The sequence below is a fragment of the Hippocampus bargibanti genome, linkage group LG15 (genome assembly GCF_051943395.1).
Source record: "Hippocampus bargibanti isolate YZ-2025 linkage group LG15, ASM5194339v1, whole genome shotgun sequence".
Lineage (NCBI taxonomy): Eukaryota > Metazoa > Chordata > Actinopteri > Syngnathiformes > Syngnathidae > Hippocampus > Hippocampus bargibanti.
In genome coordinates this window covers 9529193-9550222 of record NC_142748.1, presented here as the reverse complement: position 1 = coordinate 9550222, position 21030 = coordinate 9529193, and the positions used below count along the sequence as shown (strand labels likewise).

Here is a 21030-nt window from a genome sequence, read left to right as displayed (position 1 = left end):
ATGGGTGAAAAAAAAAAGCGGGTGGGAGCTGCACAGAGGAGCGATTCCACCGGGGGTTAGTAGTGAGGGGGGGGTTCGCTGTCGCCATGGTAACTCGCAGTGCAATTCATTCTGACCTGCTGCGTGGCGCCCTGCTTCCTGTTGCTGGCGGTGGTGGTGGTGACGTCGCCGGTGGCGGCGGCGGGCGCCGCGTCCGAGCGGTTGCCCCCGGCGGCGGCGCTGGACTGCGGCGTGATGGATGAGGACGGCATATCGCCCACTAGCCGGGCGCTGCCATCCACGCGGATGTGCGGGTGTCCCTCGGCCGCCATGTTGAGGATGCGCAGGCCGTTGTAGTACAGGCCCGACAGCTGGCCCTGGAACATGGCGGCGCGGCGCTCGCCGCCGCCCACCCGCACCGTCGTCTGGCTGTTGAAGATGGTCAGCTGCCGACCTGCCCGTTCGCACGCACAACCACACACACACACACACCGGAGGAGGAAAGCGGACAGGCACACAAACACACAGTCACACACAAAAGCAACGTTTGAGTGTTACACTATCCCGCCCTCCCGAAACAAGGTGAGAAGATGGCTGGAATGAAACAATGAAGCCACGGACGAGAGCCAGCAGGAAGACGGGGAAGAGGGAAGGGGGCCGCCGAAGGACACAGATGGTTGCCATGGTGATGGACCGACAGACGGACGGATGGGTGGATGCGGAGAGCAAGCATGCACAACGTCGTCAAATGCTGTTAAAGGGACTACAGGCTACTTGCATTGCTAAAAAAACATCACAACAAGAAAGCTAACAACACATTATTAACCTTGCACCTTTTTTCCCTCTCTTTTTCTTTTTAAAAATCACTTTTATCAGCATTTAAATCTCTCCATCGTCCCTTTAACCTGATATTATCCAAGTACAGACTAACAACAGGCACTACAGTTATTCCACACGACAGCGTTTAAAGACTTAATTATGGATTAAGAGTTTTAGAACGTTAGTCGATGGTGCACAAGATAATAGACGTAGATATCAATAGATATATATATATAGAGAGAGAAAGAGAGATAGAAATGTATGAATAATCATATATTGAAGTGTTTTAAATCTTTTAAGGAATTTTAATCAGGGTTTTTACCTTTGTCGAGTAGCCAATCGTCAACTACTCGACCGAGCCGATAGGGGATTCGCTGTCTGGCGATGGCCAGGCGCTCGTTATCAATGTTGCCTTTAATTTAGAGATGAGAACACAGTAGTAATTACGCAGATCCCAAAATGCTGGCACAGGAGCTGGATACACAAAGAAGAGCAATGAAAAGAAAGTAACGGTCCGCTCATGTTTCATCTGGGGGAGTTGTTAGGAGCTTCGACGCAAACATTAACAATGTCGGAGCCCTACCGTGGCCGCCATATTGGATGTGTCACATCTGCTCGTGAGCGACGGACTAAAATTTCATAAAGCGACGAATGAGTCCACCAATTTTCAAGCCAAAGGAAAAGAGACTTATTAAAAATGTATCGCCCATAATTGTAAAGCATATTTCATTGAAAATTAACTTATTCACTGCCATTCACAAATATATTCGGGAATTGAAAATACAGTATGACGTAGAGCGCCATTCCCGAATCTGTTCAGGTTTAGTTTTTTTCTTGTTTGGGTGCTGACAAAGCGCTGACTAGATCTCTGGAAATGTATTTTCCCTTCCCCAAGGGGGGAGCATTTCCCTTTTCTCCATATTAGCGCTTTGTTCCAGCTTCAGCTGTTGTTAAAGCGCTATATAAACCAATCTGTATGTATTGCATTGTATTTTGGACAGCCACCCTCATTTTGAGATCATATAACTCCAGACTCAAATCATTTAGGGATTAACTCTTTTTTTATGATGAAAGAAGAGATTCTAAGGTTTCTAATGTTTTATTGAATGTTGATGTAGTCCTAAAACTCAATATCCTGTGGGTCCTGGAATTCGAGTGACAATGACAAAAACATTCGCACTGCAGTGGACACATTTTTGCACTTTGGCAGTGAATGAGTTAAGTATACAATTGATAAAATGGGGGCGGTGTGTGGACTTAATTTTTTCTTGTATTTGTGTGTGTGCGAGTGTTTTTTTTAACTTATGTCATCTTTGAGTCAACAGTAAAACAAACAAAAATAAAACAAGCTAATGAGATCTGTGCTTGAAAGTACAACATTTCCACAACCAATATGGCGGCGCCACGCGTTGTGCATTGGGTGTCTCAGCGGCGGCGGCTGCGTTGTTGCCAATTGACGGGCGGGATGGTTTCCACTGAGCGGACTCTTACTCTCTGTTCATTGGCTTTAATCTAAAGAGACATTTCAGGGGTTAACATCTGCAAGAGCACAAGGGAAATAACGTTATAGCTGCCACACGCTTGCCAGCGCGTCTTCCAGTGTTACATGTAAAGGACACACACCTCAAAACAATTGGCATTAAGCATCGCTTTTAGACGACTGCGCTACAGATTTAGCACTTTAATGGAATAAAACAGAACATAGGGAAGAAAACAACAACATGTGTTCCTTATTTTTTCTCACTAGTTAAACATAGTACATGATTTTTTTTAAACGTTTTTTTTTAACTGTCGTTCAAAAAATGCACCAACTGTTATTATTTTCTTTTAATTGTGAGAAAAAAAACACTGAATTAAATGTTACCTTTTTAAACACTATTTAACAGGCTTGGCTATGGATCAAGCATAAACAGGAAGCATTTTTAAGGTTTAAAAAGTTTCAAAATAAATCAAATATGCAGTCGGAATTGACACGCTCGCCCACCCGATGCTTACCCGAGGGGTAGCGCTCGATGACGGGGAGGTCGTCCAGCTGCAGCGTGGCGTTCCCGCCGCTGCGGGTGAAGCGCACGATGTGGTACTTCCCGTCATTGACGAACTTGGAGCTCTCCTCGATGTTGATGTCGTCCGTGCCCACATTGAACACCACGCGGATGTTGCCCTTGTCCTGCGAAAAACCATATTTTCCATTTTTATTTTGGTTTTTTTCCCAACCGCTCAATTCCGCTCGCGTTACGGGACGTACGATCTGCAACTGGAGGTAATCCCCCAAACCGGACGCGCTGTCCACACGTAGCAAGATGGCATTTTTCTGCTGGGTGCTGAAACCAAGGGCGAGTCTGTCGGCCCGTGTGCTGGGGCGCTCGTTGGGAGGCCACGTGTAGACCACCACGCCGCCGTCGCGGCCGAAAATGTACGTGGTGCCAGCTGGAGTTAAAAAAATAACCCTCAAATATTAACATGTCAGTGTTGAATCGCCAAACGTGACGCCGGACGACCGCCTCACCGTCGTTGCAAAGCGGTCCGGCGTACGACGTCATACTGCAGTCGCAAGAGAAGCCCTCCCATTGCTGCAGGCAGACGCCCTGATTGGAGCACGAATCCTCTTGGCACGTCGTGCTGGGACCTGCATCGGAAAAACGCGTGAGGAGGATGCGCCGGGTTATTTCATCTGGAGGATTCGAACCCGCGGACTTTCGTCACACCCATTCTGGACCGTCCGTTCATACCGTCGATTATTGTTCAGGTCTGGGATTGTCGTCGTGGTCTTATATGAGGGTGTGTTTGTATATTTTCACGGCATAGGAAAGGATGCTAGACTGAACGGTAGCCATTTTGCAGATCATAGACCTGTCAATCTATTGGATTGACAGGTGAGTGAAGCTTTCATCAAATTCGGCCATTTTGTTCACACTGAAGCGTGTCAAATATATTATCGTTTGCTGAGGGTGTCAAACGAGCAACAGATGGCCTAGTGAGAGGTCCCAAAAAAATGGAGAGCATGCGGGTGGTGAGCCCGCATGAGGACAGCAGGAGGAGTTAAACATACACGTTATGTTTAAAGGCACAGATGGTCCTCCCCCCGATTTGCCCTTCTCTTCCCTGCCTCATGCTAGTCACAGCGTTCTTCCCATCCGTCCATCACTAGCCACGCAGGACGGACGGGGGTCCCTTTTCGAATTGGGATTTACACAAGACTGCACAGCACTGGGGTAGTTCAGACGCAAGCCAACGTACATGCCTGGGGGTGGGGGGAGATCTTTGGGCTCAATTGCCACATTTGGGCAAAATAAAATAAAATAAAATCGACGGATGGGCATTTTATTTATTTAAATGCAAGTCGAGTATTAGCTTTAAATTAGCTTTTTCAGTTTTCATTCCTGAAGTATCACCCTCCCCCTAAAAAAAATCACATGTAAGTACAGTACTGTATTTAGAAAATATGAAGCAATGCAACATGTGGACAAAGGTGGTCGTCAAAGGAAAGATGATCGTAGGGGTGGAATGAAAAGGAAAACAAAATGAAGTTACAAATAGGTGTGTAAGTAAGCGCACCCCCCAACCTCCCGCCCCCCCTGGTATGTGCAAACAAAAAGCGAGATACCTTGCAAGTCCGCTTTCATCAATGTAACTTTTGTGGGCCAAACAAAAAAACAAAACAAAAAGCAAACCAAGTTAGATGGTTAGTCGATGCCTGTCAAATGCAGAAAAGATGACACAAGCTTCCCTCTGGGTTAGTGGGTTAACCCCGCAAGCCCCCTCCACACCCAAAAAAAAGGATGAATGGAGAACGGAAAGAGAGAAAATAAAGAAACAAACAAAAAAATAAGAAAGGATGTTGGATACGCTCACCTTCGCAGCCCCGTTCCACCTGCCCCACGGTGGCCAGCGCGTCGGCCAGGAGGTCGGGCAGCCGCCCGTTGAGGTCCACGGTGGCCAGGCAGCCCTGGAAGCCCTCGCGCGAATGCACCAGCTTGGGGAGGTCACGGTACATCTCTTTGGAAACACCCCCGATGTATAAATCACCTGTGGCGGGAGACGAGGAGTTCTTCACTGGTAATCCAATTGGAGACTATGGGCATTTTTGTCATATTTAATGTCTCCAAGCTGGAATGACGACGTACCTTTCAAATCCAGGTTCTTGGCCCCCATGGTGGTCTGGGTGGTGACTTTGGTGTCGATCTTGACGGTGTGGAGGTTGTTGGTATCCCGCGAGATGTGCACGTTGTGCCAGTGGTTGTCGTTCAGGGGGCTGTTAGAGTTGCCCTTGATCAAATGGGCTCCGTTGCCCAAGTCGGAGATGTAGTGGAGGTAACTAAAGCATACAAAACAAATGTCATGTTCTTGATTATCACCCAATGAGGGTGAATTCTGGCTCACCCTTTGACCAGCTCCACCACAATGAAATCGTTGCCGTTGCCTTGGTTGAAGAGGACGAGGCCGTCGGGCGAGGTGGTCTTGAACTGCATGAAGAGGTGCATGGAGTAGTAGGCCTGCAGCGTGGGCAAGGTGACGAAACTGGAGCGCGATCGGAAAGTGACCGGGTCGGCCACGATGCTCTTGTAGCCGATGACGGCGTTCAGCTCGCAGTAGTCGATGTCGCCGTTCTTGCACAGGTCGATGTAGGGCATCCCGTTCAGCGCCAGGCCCTGAAGGTGCCCGATGAAATTGGACGGCACGGCCGGCATGAAGCGTTTTTCTGTCACGATGCCCGTTTCCACGTTGTGGAATTCCAGTTGGGTGTGGTCGCCTGCCATTTGACCTGGGATGGGGGGGCAGAGTGGCGGGCAAGAGATAATTGAAAACAAGTGCTTTGCTGCCATCTTGTGGAACGCTTTAGTCATTACAAACCATTTAGCATCACAATATGATAGAGAATAGACAGAATAGAAGTCATCGTATTTAAAAATTTCACGCTTTTGCTTAGTTGCCCGAAACACCGAAAATCTGGGGTCAATCTGAGGTGAACAGACACAGCCTGTTAAACTGTCATTCTCATGTAGGAGATCTGGCATTGGACTTGGTCAACTCCTTTACAGAAAGAGCTCATTAGCCATGTTACAAATCTATCAGTTCATGGAAAGACAAGTGTATTTAAGGTACCGTTGTTCGTAACTTGAATGTTTGTAACTAGGTGGATGTATCTCCAAATGAAGTGACTTGATTGACAGGTTACCTTCGACGGGCTGCAGGTCGTCCACGGTCAACTTGAGGCCTTTTCCGCGCCGGACCACCCGCACCGTGTGCCACTCATTATCATTGAGACCCGAGCCCGCAAAGATGGTCTCTGGGCCTTTACCTACACATAGTCCCACAGCATCGTTACAAATATGCATACATTTGCGAGGGCGCGGAGACGAAAGATTCGAGACAGCGGGGAGGGATGCATGGAGACAGAAGAAGAACATGGTGAAGAAAAAAAATAAATGAAGATCACGCCCACACACATTGATATCCATTAAACTCCATCCTTTTTTTTAACTCCACTTTAAATACAGTACATCACCAAACCACAGGGTGGAGCTACAGTGCCAAAATGTCTTAGTTACGCTTATAAACATAATCGCCGCTGGATTTTCTCATACTACCATTCCATTTTTGTTAACTACAAATATTCTTTTATTATTTAATTCCCCCAAAAAATAAACATTATTTTGAAAAATATATATATTTACACCCCCCCCCCCCACCTTATGTCTTTCCTAGTGTAGTACTCCAACATAGCTCATGGTGGCACTACACACACATGCACACACAAACACACACACAGACACACAAACAGACACACACAGATACCCCCCCACACACACACACATTCACACACACAGTCAGCATATCGACCATGGATCTCTCCATGGTGTTGAAGCGCCCACACCAGCTCCCAATTTGCCTGCGTTGACAGCCGCCTGCGCCTTCCCCACCCGTCAAAGCTCGACAGCCCCACCACAAGCCATCCGCAAACCCCCTCCACCGGTGTGAGGTTCTTCCCCCCTCCCCACTTCCCCCCTCCCCGCAAGCCTCGGCGGTTGGAGTGCTGACCTATGGGCGGTAATGACAGGGGAGGCGGGCGAGAAGAAAAGTGACCTCACCCCACCCTGCTGCGCAAAATATTTATCATTCACGCACACATACACACATACAGTCGATCCCACATACAGAACACAGGTGGCGAATGAAAGTGCAAAATACGATTAACGGGGATTGCGTTGGCCATTCGCCACCCCCCTTCAAAACGAATGTGCCTGCGCAGGCGTTGCATAGCGCCGTATAGCTCATTCCCCGGAGGAGACTCAGCTGTTCTGCGGGAATGAGCATCTCACCCTGTTAGCATGGATCACCGCACCACACCATGCAAGACAGTCGATATGTGTGCGCGTGAGCAACGTATGTATTAAAAATATATTTTTGGTTTTGTTTTTGCCACAAATTATGAAAAAAAACAGGAGATTGCTGTCAGGCGCAGGCATCACAAAAAAGAAAGTGTGACCCAGGTGCTGACTGAATAGCCTAAAATTTGCCCGTCAGAGATTGAATGCGGGGCAGTGTGACTGGCTCGCGGCGTTTCTATGGCAACCGCGGTGGTCCATTTCACTGCCTCGTTGCCGTCATGGAGCATTCGTCTCTCCTCATCGCCCCCCGCCCCCTCCACCATCCACCTTCACTCTGTGATCGTGACAGACACAAACGCCGCGCCAGGGAATTCAGTTTCATCGGGGGTTGGACTATACTTGCTGCGAGATGACGGGAACAGTCGCACGCGCCAAATACACGCCTTCACACAGCCCCCCCTCCCACTCACAAATCCATCCCACAGGCGTGTGGGCACATTTTTAATTAACTCACATATTGGCAAGTTAGCTCATTAGCTCAAGCTTTCATTGCAGCCGGCCCTCAACTGCGCTAAAATGGCCGACCAGCATGCACACACATATGCGCGCACACACACACACATACACAAATTCCTGTTTCAGTGCTTTTGTGAGTACATTTGGACAGGAAATGTCCCCCTAAGTGCATTTCCCACTTCAACAAAGCAATAAAAAGTGTACTTGACACTGAAATAACTGCAGGAGTGAGGACTCAGAATGGGTACATTCAAAGTCCTCACTTCCGATTTGAATTTGGTTAAATATCGTTTTCTTTGTTTTATTTTTGTTTGGTTGAGTTTGAATGACAGATTGCTTTCAGATGAGTGAACACACACACACACACACACACACACACACACACACACACACACACACACACGCGCACACACGCACACACGCACACACACACACACACACACACACACACACACACACACACACACACACACACACACACACACACACACACACAAGCACATATAGGGAAGAGGAAGAAAAAGAGGATGAGGAGGTGTTGGTTTGCGATGGAGGCTGACTTACTGGCGGTACAGTTTATCCTGATACAGTCTGGAGGGAGAGCAGAGCAGAGGGTTAATGCCGCACACGCGGCCCCCCCACGCTCTGGGGACGCACACGTCGACACACCGACAGCACCTCGCAAATCTTGGACTTGGACGACGGGAGTCGTCGTATCACAAATTGACTCATTCGTTGGATTGATTGTTTTTTCCCGCACTTCGCCCTTTTTTGTTACCCGATGTGTCGCGTGGCATCAACCACAGAGAGGACGTGGCTGCAGACAACCAGAGACCCACACGTGCGCCCCATTATGAATTGCGTTATGCTAGCAGGGTGACACCCATAGCGATTGAGGGTGTTTTTATTTTTTGTAACAACTTGGAAAATATTATATGTCAAAATTTTCAATGTCACATTCTTATCACGGATGCCATGATTATGATGTGCAGCCCATCAGGAAGCTCATTACTACTTATGTCGTGCGTTTGAGTATCTTATTCTCCGAAGTTACCCGCCACAATAAAACGGAAAAGGAGAAATGTTAGTCAAGCTACTTCCATTTCTTCTTTTACTCTTTTTCTTTAATTTTCTGTTGTCGCTATGTGTGTACCCTGCTTCATTAAAAAAATATATATAATAAACGGTAATGTCAAATAATTGTGTTGGCGTTGCCGGGGGCGATGCACAGGGTCCACTGGTAGTAAGCAGAGAGTGCGGCTTGAAGCTCGGACCCTCTGTTCAACATGATCAGATACAAAAAAAACAAACAAACACCACAACTAACCTTTGTTGGCCTGAAGGAGATTTCAAATATATAGTTACCATACAAAAATAAAATAAAATAAAATAAGTGCATGCTTTTGGCCTTGATGAAGCAGCATGTGGCTCATCACATCAGTCACATGACCGCTGAAAATTAATTGTAGGCTTCGGAAACAGATTTCTTTGGATGGGTATTCACTCATTCCCTGCCAGATGATGTGTAAAAACGTGTCCACTCCAGTGCCATGGCTTTTGTCATTGTCACTCCAATTGCAGGCCCCACAGAATATTGAGTTTTAGGACGACATAAACATTCAATGCAGCGTAAGAAACCTTAGACTCTCTTCTTTCATCAAAAAAAGCGTTAATTCCTAAATTATATGGGTCTAGAGTTATCTGACCTTGAAATGGGCAGAATGGTGCTTTATTGGCACCCATGAAAAACCAAAGCCCGAACAAATTCGGGAATGGCAGTGAAAGAGTTAATTGTAAGATTCGGGGGTGGGGGTGTATAAATACGTGTGAGTACCTAGATTGACCGTGAGGCGCACGCGGCCCCCGTCCAGCTCCAGCCGCAGGGTGTCCGCCGAATTGCGGGATGTGGTTGCCATGAGAACGCCGTAGGCTCTTTGGGAGCGGAAACGCAGCGACACATCCTCCGCCTCGGTGTGCATGGCCATGGGCAGCTGCACCTTCATAAACTTGCTGCCGTCGTACGACAAGATGGTGGCGTCTGCGGAGAGGAGAGGGGGTGTAGGGGGGGGTAGTCAGCCATGTAGGACGCACATTACAAAAAAAAATCATTCGCCTTTCAAAACTACAATAGAAAACGCTGCCACAACCGATGCACAACAGCTAGCCGATGCTAAAAATAGCATCGCTAGCTGCCGGCTCGCAGTGACCAGGTTGCATCAGAATATGCTACAGCGGCGGCTGATGTGGAGAAACGCTTGCAGCCGCCGTGCAAACAAGCTCAGGTGATCCCATCTGCACGCGCTCGTTTGCATACTAATTTGCATACCCATTTGCATATCCATCACACCCGCCGCTACCTGCTGGGAACCATCGTCAGCTTCTCAACTGTTTTACCTCCAAGGCAACGTTCTTTATTGGACAATTACATACGAGGCTAAACACGCACTCCCTCCATTTTTTTTCTCACGCTTTTTCAACAACCCCCCTTCGCTCTTCCCGTTTCCGGCAAAAAAAAAGACATAAAACAACAGAACAGGAAGAGAGGGAGGCTCAGGCATACTGATGAGCGTGCGTGCGTGCATGTCTCAGAAGCGAATTCATGTGTGAACAGGGGAGGGTATTCGTTAAGCGTTAAGCAAAAATGCAAATGAGGCCTCATTAATGGTGAGGCAAGAAGACGACGAAAAAGACGGCAGCGGCGGACAAGGACGTAGACTCGCGCACGTCCACGTCCTGACTCAATACTTTGGATCAAAATAGATCAAATCGTGACTTGCTGGACGGTTCATTTGCATCGTTTTAAGATACCACCCCCTTGGTGGCCAAGTGGCAAACAACAAGAAGAGTCGCAATTAATTTAAGGCGGTGCGCCTGGTGTTCAATTCGTGATTATTTTATGATACTTATAGTTTTTTTCAAGGCACCATTGCTTGATAAAATAGCAGAATTGCTTTGCAGGGATGATGCAAATTGGATGACCAAGTCAAGTGTGCAATTTTACGCCCCCGCTACGCCCAAATGTTTTTTTTTCACACGGCCCGTGCAATAATCTTTCAAAGAAAACATGTCCGCTCTTTGGAGAGTTTAAACGGCGGCGGTGTTTTGTTTAAGAAGAGAGAGAGGGGGGTTGGAACAAAGCGCAATGGAGGAGGACGAGGAAGGAGAGGAGAGCGATGGAGGATATAAAAAAAAGAGAAAAAAAAAAGAAAAAAGGGAGGAAGAAACCGCAGGTAGAAGGCGTAAACATAGCCAATCACGCTCTCCATCTGCTTCGCCATCTGTGCATCCTTTAATCCAGCGACGCAGCAGTTAGTGACCCCTTACACACACACGCATGCACGCACGCACGCACACACACACACACACACACACACACACACACACACACACACACACACACACACACACACACACACACACACACACACACACACACACACACACACACACACACACAATCCAGCGACAATGGCCGCCGCTGCTTCTTCTTGTCCGACTCCATCTTGTCAGCTGTATCAGTCCCGACGGAGCTGTTCCCCTCATCCAATGTGTTTTTTTTTTTTGCCCACTCTATCCCCCATTCGTATGTTGCTGTTGAGATTCCCTCCCGCATCCCCACCTGCTGTCATGTCGAGATGGTTCCGAGCCAACGATTGCGCTGATCCTACCTGCTGCGGGCTCCCCCCCTGAATAAAAATAAGGCGTCGAGCTATTCTTACTGCTGCGGATGGGTCGCCATTTTCTCATCAATCTTTGCATAACAGAATGTATTTTTTTAGAAGCATGTCATAAACATGATGATTGAGCGTTCATCTTCATCGTGCCCCCCCACCCCCCGACCACCCAGAATGAAGCTGGCAACATATGTGCGTTTCAAAATGGCGTCAAAAATATTTTGGAGGCTGAAATAAGTCAATTTTCATACTTTCGAAAGAACCACATGTGAAATCCGCCATTTTCTGGCTTCCCATTACGCAACATTTCAGATTTTTTATTTTTTATTTTTGAGAGGGGGGCACTTACCTCTCTCACAGGAGCGTCCCAAATACCCGGTGCCGGAGCAGTCGCAGACGTAGCGGTTCCACCCCTCGCGGCAGACGCCGTTATGCTGGCAGGGGTTGGACAGGCACTGCTTGGGGGGCTCCCTGGAGCACGACGGCTTGACCCCCACCGCCCGTTGGGCCTCGGCCAGCCGCCGGATATCTTTGCTTTGGCCGTCCACAAACAGGTCGCGGATGCAGCCCACGTAGCCGTAGTTCAACAGCGCCGTCCATACCTGAGGCAGCCGAGGGGGTAAAGGGGGGGCGGGGGGTCAGGCTCGGCATTAAACGACTTTGACATTTGGCTGTTTTCTAATTGCTGCGCAATAAACTCTGACGGTTGTTTGGTTTAATTAACAGGAGCTGCAAACTCGTGTTCACGTTGGTACAACGAAACGAGCGCGCCTTAAAGGGGCGCGTTGACATCTTGACTGTGTGGAAATAGATAATAAAAAAATAAAATAAACAAAACAAACAAAAACAAAGCGCTTCGTGAATGTCAGTAAGCTGCAATACTATCTTTTCAGAAGATAAAGAATATGTCGAACCTATTTGCTGCATCTTTGGCTTTATACATCACTACATGGTGGCTGTTTGTTAGCCATTTTGCATTAGCACCATATTTGAAGACTTTGAGGCCAAGCTGTGTCGTTATTTGAAAAAAAAATATGTATTTTGTTGTGTTATTAGTGTGTCAACTTCAATGGCTGAAGAATCAATCTCAAATTTTGGCTTTGGCTTATTTGGCAAGCCAAATAAAAATTGTACATTAAATCAAAATTTTCCGAGTATAATGGAGACTATGCTATCGTGTTATTTTATGTATTTTTTTTCTTCCATAAATGATCTCAGCGCACCTCTGTGGGGAAGATGAGTCCGGCGCGGTCCTCGGGAAGCCCCCCAAGGTAAAGCGTGTCATCCAGATCCAGGATTTCGTTGTCGCCGGGCGCCGTGTAGGCTGTTCTCACGCTGTTCACTGAGATGGTCCCTGAACGCATCACACGCATCGCGGTAATGACTTTCGGCCACCAACGCCATCGTCATTATCGTCATTGTCGTCATCATCATCTCGCCCTTTTTGTTAGAACTCCAGATGACAATCGACACCAACGCGCGCGCACTCATCTGTGAGTCATCATCAGCAGCGAGCGTGCGAGCGCCGTCCACCATTTTGTCATCAATAAATCAGGGTCCGTTTATTTTTAGCCGCCGCTAACAATCGAGAAGTAACGAGGGCGGAATGAGGAAAATCCAGCGCGTTGTTTGCAATTACAAAGTCATAAACAACGCCAGCGTGTATTGATTGATTTGGAGTGTCAGATTCAATCGGACGACGTTTGTTTTCTGATAACAGACAAGCGGGATTTACACTACAGTAATCCCTCATTTTTCACTGCTAACGGGGATCAGGACCACCCACCATAGACGAAAATCCGCAAAGTAGAGTTATATAAAAATGGCATTTTAGCAATTTTAAAATTCTGAATGTGTTTTTTGTGCCAGGGTTTTTGTCATTGTCGCTCAAATTCCACAGAATATTGAGTTTTCGGATGACATAAACATTCAAAACAGTGTTACAAACCTTAGATTTTGTTCTTTCATCAGAAAAAAAAAGAGTTATTTCCTAAATGATATGGGTCTGGAGTTATATGAGCTTGAAATGAGGGTGGCTGTCCAAAATACAAAGCAATATGTACATATTGGTTTATATTGCGCTTGAACAGATGAAAAAAGGCACTAACATAGGAAAACAGGTAAATTCTGGCCTTTTGTAGAAGGGAAAAAACATTGCCAGAAGTCTGGCCAGTGCTCTATCAGCACCCAAGCATGAAAAAAAAAAAAAACCGAATAAATTCGGGAATGGCGCTCTACGTCATATATTCAATTCCTGAATAAATTCATGAACAGCAGCGAATGAGTTAAATTAAAGCAAATAAGACGAGAAAGTACCCGAGCGTCCGTCCCTCTGGAAGTCCACGTGGTACCATTCGCCGTCATTGACCTTCCTGTCGATGGCTTTCGTTTTGGTGGTTCCGGAGCCCATGTCCAGGAGAAGGTACAAGTGGCCGTCCAGCATCTCAATGGCAAAAAAATCCACCTGAAAGGCCAGCGGGACAGAAAAAAAATCCAATCAGAATCCAAATCAAAGTTATCATTTTATGGAGTACAGCAACATGGGTGCATACATTAAGCCAATTATTTACTTTGACGGTGGGGGGCGTGCGAGGGTCCTTGCGTTGCATCTGCCGCGGCTTCCCGTGACTGAAGAGCATCAAACCGTTGGGCTCGGTGGTCCTGAAGTCAAAAGAGATGGAGCCCGCCTTCTTGGCCGTCCACTTGCTAAGCGCCACGAAGGACTCGGGCGTGTCGAAGGTGACGGGATCCAACGTGGCCACGCTCTCGCACTTGAAGGAAACCACGCCGCTAACCTTAAATGGGGGGTGGGGGGCTTTAAAATGAGTCGCATGGCACAGGAGCTTATCGCTAACAATCCTTTTGGGGACTGAAACGACGCCCGCTCGGGCTGGCGGCCACGTGTTAAACAACATAATCCCATTAAGCCAGAGGAGAAAGTCTTTAAAGATGGAGTAGAATGAAGCCCCCGATTGTCACGGTGGCGTGCGGTGGAAAGGGGGCGGGGGGTACTTTGCAGGAAATTTGAGATACGGAGAGGAGACCGTATCATCACGCCGTGCTATTTTACGCCGGATATTGCCGCATATGGTTATTATCCTTCACCAAGTGAGCTAAAATTTAATGAAAATGTATTTTTTTGCTCATCATATTAAACAAAAAGAACATATCACAACATTGTAATTTGAGTTGATTTCATGACATGATATTGAGTGGCCTTTTAAAAAAAATATAGATTATAATAATTGCTAAAAGCAGAAACTCCGACTTTCACATTACCAATGAAAATTCAATACATAAACAAACCCATTCTAAAAAGTAAAATGTACTTATTTTTATTATATTTATCCTTTTGTTTTTAATTATTTAAAAAAAATATTTTCATCAAACATGTAAATAAAATAAATAAGTAAAATAAATATGCAAAGTACACAGCAAATCATCCGTGGCTCTCTCCATGGTGCTGAAGTTGCCACTCCAAAAACAGGCTTATTAGTAGCAAAATGTCTCCTTTTCAGATTGAAATTGACAGCGCTTGGCGGCAACGTTTCAACAACATCATTTCATTTAGCCAGAGGAGAGCCTCTTAAAAGCTGCTGTGGGACAATAAAGAAAAAAAAATGCAGTTGTTTTAGAAGATGAGACTGACTGTACCTTCATCTTTGGGTCTCCCTGTTTAGCCAGTCGAGACAGCTCCAGACGCACGTCATTATTCTTGTACACCACCTTCGGGGATTTAATAGAAAAAATAAGACAATAAGAGAGGGAGTTAAGGGGGTACGAGGAGAAATCACCTTTCAATCCTGATATCAAAATAATTATCGTTTGACACATTGGGTGGGAAAAAAGTGAAAAATATCATCTGACAGTTCCCAATTGAAAGAGAAGTTTCTTTCTTATACCCCTGAGTCTTTTATTTTGAAAAACTTCTTCGGAATCATTTCTAACAGTCATAATTGGACATCTGGGCGCGCTTTGTGATGAGCACCCTGCGTCAGAACCACTCATTGAAAAAGAAAGACCCAGTACATGAAACATCTGGTTGAATTTCAAATCTTGTTGCCTTGTGACCATTTTGAGTCAAGCGAACCGGACGGGTGGGCAGTTTTCGTTCTTCCTGCCGCACTTTGACACAGAACCACAGAACACTCTCTAACCGAGAAGCTTGTGCTGAGCATTCTGATGCAACCAGTGCAAAGACAGGCTCGCCTTTATTAACCTCTGAGACCCCCCCCGACCCCCCAAACGGCCACCTTTGGTTTGGTGGTGGGGGAGTCTTTGGTCATGGAACCCTTTGCATATTCGTCAACCATGCAATGCATGCAATGGAGATCGAAACACAATGAACCAAACGCAAAATGACAAAATGAAATCAATCATAAAAAAAATATATATTTTTGTAAAAAAACAACAACAACAACTCTAAATACATATACTATTTATTTTAAAACATATACTATTTATTTAAAAATATATACCATTTATTTAAAAATATATCAATAATATTTATTTAAAAAATTATAGAATATTTATCAAAATATATACAGTATTTATAATATATATATATATATACAGTATTTACTAAAAAAATATATACACTATTAAAATACATATATATGTACTATTTATTTAAAAAATATACACTATTCCCCAAAAAATATATAAATGCTATTTATTAAAATATATATACTATTATTAAAAAATATATACTATTTATTAAAAAATATATACTATTCAGTAAAAAATATATACTATTTATAAAAAAATATAGATATATACATATATATAATTAAAATCAATAATCAAAAGCAAAAGTCAATACTCCCCCTCCCTCAACTTGGTGTTATTAAATATGGAAAGGCGCATCCAGCTCTCTCTTTGGCACGTCATCTGTCGCCTCGTTTGTTTACGCCGCTCGCGCGCAAAGTGAATGAAAGACGCATCACGTGAGTCGCCGCCGGGCTAATTAGCATGCGGCTAGTCCCTTAACGACAGCCCGCATCAGCCATTCTCTCTGATGTTGGCAAGGTGTCTGGGAATTTGGGGGTAGAATCTGCCAGTTGGAAGTTTCTCTGTTTTTGGATGTTTTTAAATCTTCTGGGGATGGCGGTGAAATACCAGGAAAATAAATATAAATATCTGGCACGATGGTGTCCATTTTGCGGTCAACATCGTCATTGGACATTGGAAAAAAAAGATGTATTTTGATATCACGACGGCGACCACCCCCTTACCTCTTTCAAGCAGCCCATAAAGTTGTTGCTGACTGGAGAGCCCGGCAGGTCGGCCGTGCTGGGGCTCCCCCCCACGTAGAAAAAGTCGTCGGAGCCCAGCATGGTGTAGTCCTCCTGGGTGTAGCCCGTAGTGGTCAGGATGCCGTCCACCGAGATGGTCACCTACGCCACCAAAGCACAAGGGAAAGGACACGCTATATACTCACAGCCAAAGGCGCAGGATTGCGGACCAGCCAAATTAGCCCCCCCCTGCACCCCACCCCCTGTTACTCTGGCAACCAAATGAGATTGGATGGCTTTGTGGCTTTGTGTGTTTCTACATTAGGTGTCACGGCTGAGTGTTTGTTTCGTCCGGTTGTCCAAGTTGGATGCGATCTGGACCACGACGGGGTGGTGGGAGGTGGGCAACAACTGAACCAGCACCAGTAGACTAAACCACCGGAACCATTCTTGATCTTGGAAAAACACCGTCTCCATCTTGGGATTTTTTTTTGCTCTTGTCGCCGTTGGTACTTTTCAATCATGTCAAGGTTGATGATGTTAGTAAGCTGCGATGGCATTAGTGTGTTGTTGTTAGTTGCAATGATGTTGTTAGTAAGGGGGGGGGGGGTGAGGAGAGTGGGAGGTTTGCCATCTCGGGGGGGGTGAGGTATTTTATTCACGCGCTGACGACAAACACGCACTTTTGGATGACGACACACGCACGCACACATAGGGTGACTTCCACATGCATTGGATGCTTATTTGCCATGCGCAGAGGATGATTAGATGAGGAAAATAATACAAATAAAATAAAGTAAAAACGTTCAAGCTGAATATTTGCCAAAACATAGGACATTTCAGATTGGCATGATCCATTTCCGTTAAAAAAAAAGCAACGGTAGTCAGTTTTTGCACATGCAAAGGTGGAGGCAACACACTGGCATGCAAGTTGACCCAATCAGATGTCATGAGGCTTGGAAAAAAAAGGATCATGGGGGAGAAAGAGGGAATAAAGTAGAGGGAGGTGAGGAAGGCTGTTTTTGCCTTAAGCTTAAAAAAAACGCACTTATACTTTTATCGCTTACTCGTTTTGTTGTAAGAAAAATACACAAGGGGGGGTTTAAGCCCGGTCGGGTTGGGAGGGGGGTCAAAAGCCAAACAATTAGAATGGGGTCTACCGAACAATGGAGTTTGTTTACCATAGCGTGTCCAATGCCTGAGTGCTTTGTAGGAGAGGGGGGAAGAAAGGAAAGCAAATCAAAAACTGTCAACAGAAGGAATTGGACGGGTAGGGGGGGGACGAAAGTTGGGGGTTAAGAGAAAATAAATAATACTAAAACGGGGGGAAAAAGCTCGAAAAAGAAGGCTTTTTGCTAGGAAAAGGGCACAGGTTAGGTTAGTAGTATGAATCATTCCATGGATGGTGTTAGTTAGTTAGTTCTGCTGGAAGGGTTAGTCACAAGTTAGTAGTCGTCGTCACTCGCTCACTCGGTTGGATGACAAGACAAAACTCACCCGCTAGAGCCGGCGGACGACTGGAAAATCAAAAAAACTAACCAGAACAGATCGGGCCATTTTAGCCCAGCTTCGGCATTGCCAGGGTTTTTGCCATTGTCATTCAAATTCCAGGACCCACAGAATATTGAGTATTAGGGCTACATCAACATTCAATCCAGCGTAAGAAACCTGAGACTCTCTACTTTCATCAGAAAAAAATAGTTAATTCCTAAGTAATAGTACGGGTTTGGAGTTATCTGAGCTTGAAATGGGGGCGGATGTCCAAAATACAATTCAATACATACATATTGGTTTATATAGCGCTTTAACAACAGCTGAAGCTGTAACAAAGCGCCAATATGAACAAAAGACTAATGCTGCCCCCTTGTGGAAAAGAAAAAATATTGCCAGAGGTCTGACCAACGCTTTTTCGGCATCCAAGCAAGAAAACCCAAAACCCGGACAAATTCGGGAATGGTGCTCCACTTCCTGTATTTCAATTCCCGAATAAATTAAAAGCGACAATTCAAGAATCCATTTGAGCGGAAAATCCTTGCCGGAGGCGAGCGCCGCGGTGAGCGTGCGCGTTTACCTGTCGGAGGTTGCGGGTGACCTTGACGTCATGCCAGGCGTTGTCGTTGAATTTTCCGTTGACGGGCTCCACCAGGGCCTCGAATGCCCCCGAGCCCAGATTGATGACCAGCGACACGGCGCCGTTTTTCAGCGCCAGGTTGACGTAGTCGGCCGACTTGCCCGTGTGCAGCATTAGCCCGTTACGCTGCAGCGTTTTGAACGAGAGCGTGATCTCGTCGCTGCTCGACTGGATGGGATTGGGCGACAGGTCGTAGCAGAAGAACTCGGAGCCCTTGAAGGTGGCTACGTACTCCTCGCGCGCTGTCAACAACAAAAAAAAACATAAATACTCAGTAACACGCGATAATTATCGCCATGTTTTTTTTTCTCCGACATCATAAAAGTGAAGAAAGATGACAAAACGCATTTGACAAGATAATGAGAGCGATTAGTACATTTCCTGCCCCCTTTGCCCCCCATGCGTTTCCCTCCGAGGTGACAAAACGGTGGGCGTTGAACAAAAGCGGGAAAATATTCTTCAAGAAGCTCCCCATGTTTGTTATTGTCAAACAAATCTGCCGAATTCAAAACGCACACGCAGCCCTGTGACGCTAATTGTAGCGTTGTGTGAGTTTGCCATTTCGCCGGAGCGGGACACAACTTGACAAAATGCCCGTTATTTTTTTTTCTCCTAAAAGGTATTTTAAAAAAATACTTGTAAAATACAAAAATAGGCTAAAGATAATATTAACTCATTCACTGCCAGACGATGTGCTAAAATGTATCCACTCCAGTGCCAGGGTTTTGTCATTGTCACTCAAATTGCAGGACACACACAATATTGAGTTTTAGGACTACATGAACATTCTATACACAGTTAGAGACCTTCGTCGCTCTTCTTTCATCAGAAAAAAATAATTTGTAAGTTATACAGGTCTGGAGTTATCTGAGTTTGAAATGGGGGAGGCTCTACAAAATACAATACATTACAAAAACATATTGATTGCTATAGCGCTAACAAAGTGCTAACATGCAAAAAAGACAAATGCTGCCCCCTTGTGGAAGAGAAAAACATTGCCAGAGGTCTGACCAGCGCTTTATCGGAACCCCCGCAAGGAAAAACTAAAATGCGGGAATGCCGCTCGACGTCACATTTTTCAATTCCCAAATCAATTCGGCAATGGCAGCAAATTAGTTAAAAATACGTCGAAAATATATATATATTTGTATCGTATTTCTTTGCGATTAAAATTAACAATCAAAATCATCATAAACAGAAAATAATCAATTCATAACATCAATTGACGTAGCTAAACGTTCACCAAACGCAGCACAAGCGACCAATTAGAATTCGACCGATGGCGTGGCGGCTCGCCCGGGACGCCATTGGCGACCCCCCCCTCCCCTCAAGGACATTAGCTCGTTTGGCAATGTATCATCCTTACGCTCTCTGGGGCCTCTTGTCAAGGCACCGAGCGTTGCATACACAAGCCAGGGTGGTGAGCCGCCATCTTGCGTACGGGTCACGTCGGGGTAAGGAGGCAAGAGGAAGGGGCGCCCGTCTAATAAATCGAGTCAAGTGTAAATAGCATGTTATGGAGAACGGGCCTGCAAATACACCAGTGAGGAGAACGGACAGAATAATGAAGGTGGGGGGGGGGGGATACTGGGGGGCCGGGGGGGGGGGGGGGGGTGTGTAGCTTAGCTAGACTGTGTCACAATTCAAAAGCCCATTATGGAAAATTGTCCTCGTTTAATGTGAAGAAGTGGAAAAAAAAATCAAGTGCCAATATGAACTGAGTGTCGGGTATCTGTGTGTGTGTGTTTATGTGTGCGTGTGTATCAGTTATTTATGTGCTGGTGAGGTCTTAACAGCCTCCCTTCCACGGGTAAATTTACAGAGGCAAACAACAACGCGCGTAAAAGCATCGCCGGCGTTCCGTGACCCCGAAACGCTCACACTTGCTGTCGCAAATCCTCAACATCGGCGGCACGTCTACAGCATCTGCCGGTTGGAGGTGGTGGTGGTGGTGGGGGGGGGGGGGGGGGGGGGGGTATACACACTTTTTTTGCCACACCTGATGTGGATGGTGAGTCAATCTTAGCTTGGTGTCAACAAAGTAACAAAGCGGGAGGGAAATGCTGCCTTACAAAATAAAACGTAACAAAAACAGGACACACTTAAAGTCTGAAAAATCAACAGCGGCCATTTTGAAGCAATTCCAGACTAACTTGTACAACCCCCCCCTGCTCTCCCCCCTTGATGGGCTTCCATCAGACAGATGGTCCGAGCTAAATTGCCGTTTTTACATCCAGCATCCGAAAGCGGCAATAAAAGTTTGATGAGCACTTTTGAAGATTGGTCGTAATTGGCGATGGAAAGCGCCGCCGATCGCAGATCGACACGCCACAACAACCTGGACGGAA

General features: G+C 46.0%; 1 protein-coding gene across 3 annotated transcripts in view; it reads right to left on the bottom strand.

Annotated features, from left to right (window-relative positions):
- LOC148887663 (neurexin-1a-like) overlaps nucleotides 1–21030 on the bottom strand; it is a 41298-nt gene that overhangs the window by 5383 nt on the left and 14885 nt on the right. For 2 of the 3 annotated variants that reach the window (XM_089015774.1, XM_089015776.1), the window contains 19 exons: nucleotides 18623–18924; nucleotides 17733–17756; nucleotides 16552–16713; nucleotides 14972–15043; nucleotides 13888–14112; nucleotides 13634–13781; nucleotides 12541–12671; nucleotides 11667–11919; nucleotides 9478–9681; nucleotides 8208–8234; nucleotides 5975–6097; nucleotides 5179–5560; nucleotides 4923–5113; nucleotides 4651–4824; nucleotides 3305–3424; nucleotides 3044–3225; nucleotides 2794–2965; nucleotides 1121–1210; nucleotides 117–433 (listed from right to left, as the gene is read on the bottom strand). In XM_089015774.1, the coding sequence (XP_088871900.1) occupies nucleotides 117–433; nucleotides 1121–1210; nucleotides 2794–2965; nucleotides 3044–3225; nucleotides 3305–3424; nucleotides 4651–4824; nucleotides 4923–5113; nucleotides 5179–5560; nucleotides 5975–6097; nucleotides 8208–8234; nucleotides 9478–9681; nucleotides 11667–11919; nucleotides 12541–12671; nucleotides 13634–13781; nucleotides 13888–14112; nucleotides 14972–15043; nucleotides 16552–16713; nucleotides 17733–17756; nucleotides 18623–18924 (3299 nt within the window). The remainder of the gene's footprint in view (nucleotides 1–116; nucleotides 434–1120; nucleotides 1211–2793; nucleotides 2966–3043; nucleotides 3226–3304; nucleotides 3425–4650; nucleotides 4825–4922; nucleotides 5114–5178; nucleotides 5561–5974; nucleotides 6098–8207; nucleotides 8235–9477; nucleotides 9682–11666; nucleotides 11920–12540; nucleotides 12672–13633; nucleotides 13782–13887; nucleotides 14113–14971; nucleotides 15044–16551; nucleotides 16714–17732; nucleotides 17757–18622; nucleotides 18925–21030) is intronic. The other variant, XM_089015775.1, reaches the window with a different exon arrangement.